The 8,982-nt window shown below is 38.8% G+C and overlaps 1 protein-coding gene across 1 annotated transcript; it reads left to right on the forward strand.

The window, feature by feature from the left end:
- The first annotated feature begins 4,036 nt into the window (after window positions 1–4,036).
- Window positions 4,037–8,512, forward strand: LOC133324019 (uncharacterized transporter slc-17.2). The gene is made up of 3 exons (XM_061532909.1): window positions 4,037–4,384; window positions 7,765–7,998; window positions 8,069–8,512. The coding sequence occupies exons 1-3, from the start codon at window positions 4,037–4,039 to the stop codon at window positions 8,510–8,512; spliced, it is 1,026 nt and encodes a 341-aa protein (XP_061388893.1).
- The last annotated feature ends 470 nt before the right edge of the window (window positions 8,513–8,982 follow it).

Below are 8,982 nucleotides of genomic sequence, written 5' to 3' on the forward strand. Positions count from 1 at the left end.
AAATTGAAAAAATTGAACCACCGTTGAAATTGGGTAAACGAATAGACTAAGAATCAGTATGTTTGGTATGCGGATCTCACCTGATGTGAAGAGTTGAGAAAAATGCATGCTAAAAGCACATGATAACTATTGAATGTATCATAGCAATAATAGATATCCTATATGTAGAAAAAAAGGACTTCTATCAAAAGAACACATTATTAATGCCTCAAAACGGAAGACCGCATCCTAAAATACCTGTGTAGAATATGTCGTGGCCTAAGATAGCTTATAGATGCAAAAAATTATGAAATGAAATGTATCCGAGAAAAGGAGGTCTCGGAGAGGTATCCTAGCAATAAAACACTATCTACAATTGGAAGTTCCCGTAGCAAATAGAATGTCCCCACAGGAGAGGGCTCCTAGAATGTCTTCCCGAGGATCCCCTGGAAATCGAAGGCTTCTGAATGGCCTCCTAGCAATAAATTAAGCTCTAGAAGGAATTCTAGCTATCCTAGCAAATATGTAGAAGACATACTAGCTAATTGACAAACTCTGGAAAAACTCCCCTAGCAATAGAATGTACCCAGTAAAGTAGATATTTCTGAAACAAGACCTCCTAACAAAGAATACCCCTGGAGGGTCTTGTAGAAAATTAAAACTAGTCCTTTGAAATGTGTCCAAGGAATCGACAACCACAGAATGGCCTCCTTGCAATAAGTTGGCCTCTAGAAGGTATCCTACCAATTGAAAGACTTTCGAATTTCTCCTAGCGAAGTTCCTCTAGGCAATAAATCGGCATTAGGAAGGTTTTCCATCAATAGAATCAATAAAATGTCCTCGACAACCTATCCAGCAATTAAAAGTCCCTGGAAGTTATGCAGCAATACAGTGTCTATTAATAAAGAAAGTTTCTAATATGTCTCCTTGGAAAAGAAGACGTCCGGGAGGGTCTCCTTGTAATAGGTAATTACTTTTCCAAATGTCTTCGGAAAATCAATTATTAACAAAAGATCCCTAAATGGTCTCTGAACAATAGAGATTCGCGCCAATAAAAATCATCTCCAGTAAACGAAGGTCACTTAAAGATCCTCTAGAAATCGAAAGCTTTAGAATAAGAAAGTTTTTTCTAATGAAGGAATACCCTATAAGGCCACAAAGAACAAAAGGTATAAGAACAATCAAAAAGTATATACAAGGTATTGTAGAATGAATGGTATCTTAACAATAGAAGCCAGGAAGAATAACTAAGTGTATAGAAGACTGGAGATCAAGAGGGAGACCAAGAGGCGTCCTTTGTAATTTCTTCCACCACCATACGCTCGTATACTGGTGGCTCTCGTTGCATCGGAAAAAAATTCGGCATGAACCCGATATAAATCGACAACCGAAAATCTACTGTACGGGTTCGAAATTTGTTGGTGGAAATATTACTTCGAAACAAAAGGTGTCTCAAGAGTTGATATTGGAAGAAAAAAACTTCGTCTAAGATCTTCCCAGGCGCGAAAAGATGGAAGAGAACTTTTTGAAGGACCTGCGCGCAAGAGGTCTTTCAAAAAGTTCTCTTCCATCTTTTCATCCAATTCGTGGTCTTCTCTTCTGCCATCAATTGTCTCGCTTTTATATGACTTTGTGCTGGGGGCATCCTCATCCATTCTCACAATATGACCTAGCCAACGTAGTCGCTGCAGCTCGATACGTTTGGCAAATCTGAATATAGAGAATAGATGGTGCAACTCGTGTTTCATTCGACGGCGAGATTCATCGTCAACGCAGATCGGCCTATAGACCTTTCGGAGGATTTTTCTACCAAACACTACAAGAGCTGCTCATTTGCTTGCCTAAGTACCAATCCTTCAGATCCATATAACAGCACGGGTAGTATCAGCGATTTGTAGAGTGTGAGTTTGGTCAGGTGGGAGGTGGCCTTGTTTCTAAACTGCTTACTTAGACTATAATAGCATAGTTCGCAACTTCGGCAATTGCTCCGAGTCTACTGGACGTCTTGCGTGTTGATACCATCAGCTTGGTCTTCTCGCCATTTACTGCCAGACCCACTTTGGCAGACTCCTCTTCAATATGTTCAAAGGTGGCTGTTACCGCTCGCAATGTTCGAACCATTATATCGATGTCATCGGCGTATGCGAGTAACGTGCGTTGTTTGGTGTACAGGCTGTCATTTCTGTTCACCTTTGCCTCTCGTATGACCTTTTCCACCAGGATGTTAAAAAACTTACACGACAAACTGTCACCTTGTCTGAATCCTCGTTCGGTATTAAAGGGCTCCGATAGGTCCTTTAACTGCCGACCTTGTGCCAGTTAAATTTATCCTGTATAGCTGTGTTAATTTTGCAGGAATTCCGAACGCAGGCATAGCTTTAACACCTCCGAACGGATAGGGCTGTCGAATGCGGCTTTATAGTTTTCTGTGAGTCTTTTCAAGGATTTGATGCATAGTGAAAATTTGGGCAATGCTGGTCTTTAGTAGGTATCAAGAGAAAAAAAAATCCTACAGTGGATTTCTGGATGATATTTCGAAGACCTATAGAAGGAGTATTAAAATCAGAGGAATTCAAGAAACTTCTGGTATGTATCCGCACTACCTCTATGAACTATTTATCCTCCGCATTCAGTTTGAAACTCTTTCCCTTGAAAGTTCCAATTTTGAGAAGACCAACTTAAACTAAGACTGCCCAGACAAAAACATCTCTTGTGGTTTTCTGGAAGATATGTCGACTATAGAACACCTATCGATGGAATGTATCTGGCATACCTCTAAGAGTTATCCTATCTTCAGAAGTCTTCTTGTATGTCTTCTACAAAATAGAAGTAACGATATATCGGTTATAACGACTGAATCAAAAGTCCAGAGAAATGTTCTTCACTTTATTTGATATCATTTGCCAAGACCAATGGGGGGATTATTAGGTGCAGAGGAGAAAGATCCTAGCCTCCCACATGAGCTCCTTTTTAGTCGGTCAAATTGTGGAATTAATAGTGCAATCAGGACTTGGCTCCCAATGACTTCGTTTTATTCCCGCAAATTAAGAGAGAAATGCGTGGTCAAATTTTTTTCTAGCCAGAAGTTGCAGTTGAAACGGAGGTTTTTAAATCAGAGTGAATTCTCATAATACCTCTGCATCCATGAGTTCTTCAGAAGTCTCCTTGAGGGTCTTTTACAAATACAAGATTTCTTAGAGGACCACAATTTTGAATAACCTCAAATAAGACTATCTTTAGAAGTATCCCTGAGGATGTTTTACAAATATATATACTCTTTATGAGGTGGAACAAAAAAATCATTCGGAAGAAGAGAACACATTTTCCATAGAAGTTATTCTATTTAAAAGAGACGCCTAACAATTTTCATAAAAATAGAACACTTCTAACAATCTTCGGTATAGCCAATACCTATCGATGAGGTTCTAGTTGTATGAGACCTCCTAGCCTCAATGGACTTCAGAATGGTCTCCCTCCTATAAAAATCCACTTTAAATTATTTTATGTTTATCTAAAAAGTATATGACAAAAGAGGAAGCCTAATCGAATAACCCTTTCGATTTTAGAAAACAAAATAATTTCTAACGGTCAACTCACGTCGTCGCTGCTAATTGAAAAGAAATATGTGTAATGAGGAGGAGCAGTAGTCAGTCAGTCAGCACACTTTTCGTTCTCAATTCGGAATTTTTTGTTTTGTTTTCTATTCGGTTTTAGCGGTTCTAATGCCCAGTCATAATTGACTGGCTGCAGCAGTTCGGCCGTTAGTGTCGCAAAGCATTTGAGCGAGATTAAACAACAGCCGCATCGTGCTGCTGTTTACAACAAATTCGCGGTCTCGTTTGGAATTTTAAAAATATTGGCATATAGTGTTGAAATTGTCGGGCGGTTAGTCGGTCGATCGGTTGTTGGTTTTGTTGTTTATTTCTATTTCGTTTCTATGCTCATTAAAATCGATTAATTTGTGATTTACGTTTTGTGTTGTTGTTGTTTTTGTTTATTTGTGATACAATTGGATGAATGCATGTTTTCGCAAATACCCATGTGTGTTAAGTGTTAAATGGCTACTAAAACAGAGGTTACTGCCATCACCAGCACCGCCACCGCAGCCGCCAATTTCGATGGCATTGCCGAAAATGCAGCGACAACGACGACGACAAATGAGCAAATAACAACACCCCCTCTATGGGGTTCGGCACGTCTTTGTTATACCATTTGTGCCTTCTTGGCCATGGTCATTCAATTGTGTCTGCGGAATACCTTAAATTTTGTGATACTTTGTATGGTCAAGCATCAGCCGGCGATTGTCTATGACAATTCCACCACAGATGCAGCTGAAATTGCAGTGGCCGACAGTCATTGTGGGCCAATTGATACGGGAAGTTCGGTTAATAGCACCATACAAAGGGTGAGTGAGTGTCAGGAGCAAAAATGAAATGTCGTGAAGTGAATAAATGAGCGGTTAAATAAAATGCGAAAGGAAAGTGGCTGGAACGATCTTTTTATGGACATTTAAAATATTTAAAAACTATCCAGATTTTTATATGGAAGCAATGTCACAGTAAATTGCTGCCAGGAGAAAAATAATTACCAAACTACAGAAACTCAGCATGGGAAATTGAGCTAGATCCTTGAACACACCGATGCATGACCTTTGCAGGAAGAGTATGTAGAAATAGGGACTTAAATATATTGAAAAAAATCTGCGAAGAATTTGTCTGCACATCGACGTCACGGAATGTGAAGTTACTTGCCACTTCGTAATGAAAAAATATAATCAATCCGTTTGGAAAATGTGCCTATGACCATTAAAATACCTATAAAAGGGATTGTACCTTTACAGGTGGGCTATATCAAAAAAACGACCGAATTTATATAATTTTTCCAAGGAAAATTAGCTATCCACTGAGATTCGATTGAAACACGCACCCAATATCACAAAAATACCGAATAATGGGGGGAGGGGGTACTGTTATATGAGGTTGGCCCAATTATAGTAGGGAGAGTATGAGAGAGCGATCAAAATCGTATCAAATTACATCGCGTTTCACACAATAACCAACAAATGGTGCTGTTGTGTGTATCATGGACATAAACCATGTTTGGTGAATAACAGATGTCACCCTGTCTATTAAACCAAAAAGCGTGTAATTTTGGTCTGGCGAGATGGCCTTGTTTTTGAAATGCTTGCTTAGACCATAGTAGCATATGTTGGCTGCCAACACTATTATCCTCCAAATTTCAAAACTGATCTCATTAGTTAAGTTTTATAGTTCTCAAGTTTCACAGTTGGGCCGAGTCTACTGGACGTTCATACCATCCGTTTGGTCTTCTCTCAATTTACTGCCAGACGCACTTTGGCATACTACTTCTGAATTTGTTCAATGGTAACTGTTACCGCTCGCAATGTTCGACCCATTATGTCGATGTCATCGGCGTAGGCGAGTAACATGTGTTGTTTGGTGTACAGAATGCCATTTCTGTTCAACTTTGCGTCTCGTATGACATTTTCTAGCAGGATGTTAAAAAAAATCACACGACAAACTGTCACCTTGTCTGAATCCTCGTTTGGTATTAAAGGGCTCCGATAGAGCCTTTCTGGTTTTAACTGCTGCCATTGTGCCAGTTAAAGTTATCCTGCATGGCCGTATTCATTTTGCAGGAATGCCGAAAGCAGACATGGCTTTGAACATCTCTGAGCGGATAGGGCTGTCGAATGCGTTGTGTTTTTCGTGGGTCTTTTTTAAGATTTGGCGCAGAGTGAAAATCTGTTCAATGGTGGATTTGCCAGACCTGCAGCCGCATTGGCATGGTCCAATAACGTTATTGACCATTGGCTTCAGTCGTTAAAACAGCACCCTGGATATCACTTTATATGCGATGGGAATGAGACTAATTCCTCTATAGTAGGCACATATCTTCCTGTCTCTTTTTTTGTGCACAGGACACAGGATGCATGCTCCTGACCAGCATCTGACCACCGGTCTTTAATAGTTTGGCTAGTAATCCTTCTCACCTGCTACTTTATTGTTCATTAGCCGATTAATTGCTACTCTGACCTCATCTTGGCTAGGTGGTATACAATATATACCATCATCTATTATTGGTTCTGGGGTATCTTCTTCACCGCCACTATTTGATAGCAGAAGCTTTGCAATCTTCATCTCTACAGGAGGATGCGCTTGCATCAAAGCCTTCGGTTTGGCGTTTTACTCATTGGTAAAATTTCGGGACTTCATTCTGACTCCTAAAAATTTCGATTTGCTCACGTTTACTTTTTTCTTGTTCTTGCTTTATTTTTCCTCTCTCCTTTTTTCCGGTAATTCTCCCTCGCGTTACTTATTGCTACTTCTGCAGGGCAGGGCTAAGATGCGTTCCACATCAGTAGCATTACGACACTCCTGATCGTACCATGTTATACAAATAATTGTCAACACAATTTTGAATTTTTAAGGGGGGAGGTACCAAAAGAAGTGGGGGAGGTACGATGTGCAAAATTTTATGAAATCGGTTACTCCCTTCGAGAGTCATTGTGTACACCAGCCGGCCACATTGACATACAGAAGGACGTACGTTTGTAAATCGACTCAACTGAAACGGATTTGGTCAAAAGAAACAATGGGGTCTAAAACTAATATTAGTCATATGACTGAGGTTAAACGAATTATTTTCGACCACAGTACCATTATATTAGTGATATGGCTATGTTGAGGGTATGTTCGATTTAGAAATAACCTATGTCAGTTTGGTTGTTTGGCCCAGTTGTCAATGAATCAGGTACATTTGGAAACAATTCAAGAATACCACAACAAACGGCAGCAATTGCAACCAACCGCACCGCATCTTACAAACCGCAATACACCGACATATTAATAACAATTTCTAATAATAAACACCAGGAAAAGTGAAAACAATAATTTATGTAGAATACAACATGCGGTTAGATTGGCAGCGGTTAGATGAGGATCAATTATCAGTGTCATACCACCATTGAACTATCAGTAATAAGATTTACGGTTTAAGTCTTCAATTCATAATATAAATATTACTTTTTTGTTGATCAGTTGTCTCTTCTATTTCTTTCAATCTTTTCGTAATTGCCCGTGACGTTTCTGACATTGATAATTTCTTCGAAATGTTTACTCCATCTTCAAATTTCTTCGTCGCTGTTTTTAAAACCTGGTACACCAAGCTTAAGGCCCGGATAGTACGAACAAAATATTATTTAATACCAGAGAATTTATTCTTTAAAATTCCACACTTATTGTCGTGCTGATCCTAGAGAAAATATTCTTTAAAAATCCCTGTTGGCCCTGTAGAAAATATTATTTAAGAATCCAGAATTATGACCTTATTGGTCCTACGGGAAATATTCTTTAAAATTAACGAAGCACCGTAAAGAAAATATTATTTAAAATCCAGGGTTATTGTCCTATTGGTCATGGAGAAAATATTCTTTATAAAGCCCCGGAGAAAATATTCTTCAAAAATCCACGCATATAGCCTGTTGTAGAGAAAATATTCTTTAAAAAATCCCGAAGAAAATATTCTTTATAAAACCTCGGAGAAAATATTCTTCAAAAATCCACGTATATAGCCTCTTGGTACTAGAGAAAATATTCTTTAAAAATACCTGCTAGTCCTAGAGAAATTATTCTTCCAAAATCCACGCATATTGTCCAGCTGGTCCTATAGAAAATATCGTTTAATAATCCCTGCTGGTCCAAGAGAAATTATTTTTTAAAAATCCATGAATTTTCATGAAATAATATTTTAAATTCCTTTCAGACAGGTGATCTATTGTGGACACGTAGTCAAGAGTTCGCGGTGCTGGGTACCTTCTACTATGGCTATTTGGTAACATTACCCATAGCTGGACGTTTGGCCGATCGATTTGGTGGCAAACTGCTATTTGTGCACTCTATAACGGTGCAGGCAATGGTATTTATGTTATTACCATTTTTTGCACGACAAAGTTATACTGGAGCCGTAATAGTACGGATAATACAAGGTTTAGTTGCGGTAAGGAAAAAAATTTAAATATCACCATTTTCGTATTCAAATTTTTTAAATTCTCCTTTCAATTTTTTAGGGTTGTGGAAATCCCGCACTGTATCAACTATTCTCCACTTGGGCCCATCCCACCGAACGTACAGCTTTCCTATCATTTGCCTATGGTGGCTACTCAGTGGGGGCACTCTTGGTATTTCCCATCTCCAGCTTCCTTTGTAAACTAGGTTGGGAGACGGCATTTTATGTTGTTGGTGGTATCTCCTTACTTTTCGGCATTACCTGCCATTGGTTAGTTTACAGCAAATTGGAGGATCATCCACGTCTTAGCAAAGAGGAATATCAGTATTTGAAAAGTACTCAAGTGAAGACGGCCAATAATGATGTACCCTGGAAAGATATATTTACCTCAGTGCCCGTCTATGCATTCATTTTTACGCACATTTTCCACACCTATGGTATTATGGTTTTTACCCTATTGATACCGAGATTTTTCAAGGAGGCTATGAGGCTGCCGCTCCTCTAAAGCTCATAGAAAAAATATTCATATATAAAAAATCCACGCCTTTGGGAGAGCTAGTCCTAGAAAAAATATTATTTAAAAAATCCACGCCGATGGGCCTGTTAGTCCTAGAAAAAATATTCTTTAAAAAATCCACGCCTATGGGCCTGCTAGTCCTAGAAAAAATATTCTTTAAAAAATCCACGCCTATGGGCCTGCTAGTTCTAGAAAAAATATTCTTTAAAAAATCCACGCCTATGGGCCTGCTAGTCCTAGAAAAAATATTCTTTAAAAAATCCACGCCTATGGGCCTGCTAGTCCTAGAAAAAATATTCTTTAAAAAATCCACGCCTATGGGCCTGCTAGTCCTAGAAAAAATATTCTTTAAAAAATCCACGCCTATGGGCCTGCTAGTCCTAGAAAAAATATTCTTTAAAAAATCCACGCCTATGGGCCTGCTAGTCCTAGAAAAAATATTCTTTAAAAAATCCACG

Source organism: Musca vetustissima, unplaced genomic scaffold, assembly GCF_032173495.1.
Source record: "Musca vetustissima isolate MV318-11 ecotype Yass unplaced genomic scaffold, APGP_CSIRO_Mvet_v1 utg147638, whole genome shotgun sequence".
NCBI classification, from domain to species: domain Eukaryota; kingdom Metazoa; phylum Arthropoda; class Insecta; order Diptera; family Muscidae; genus Musca; species Musca vetustissima.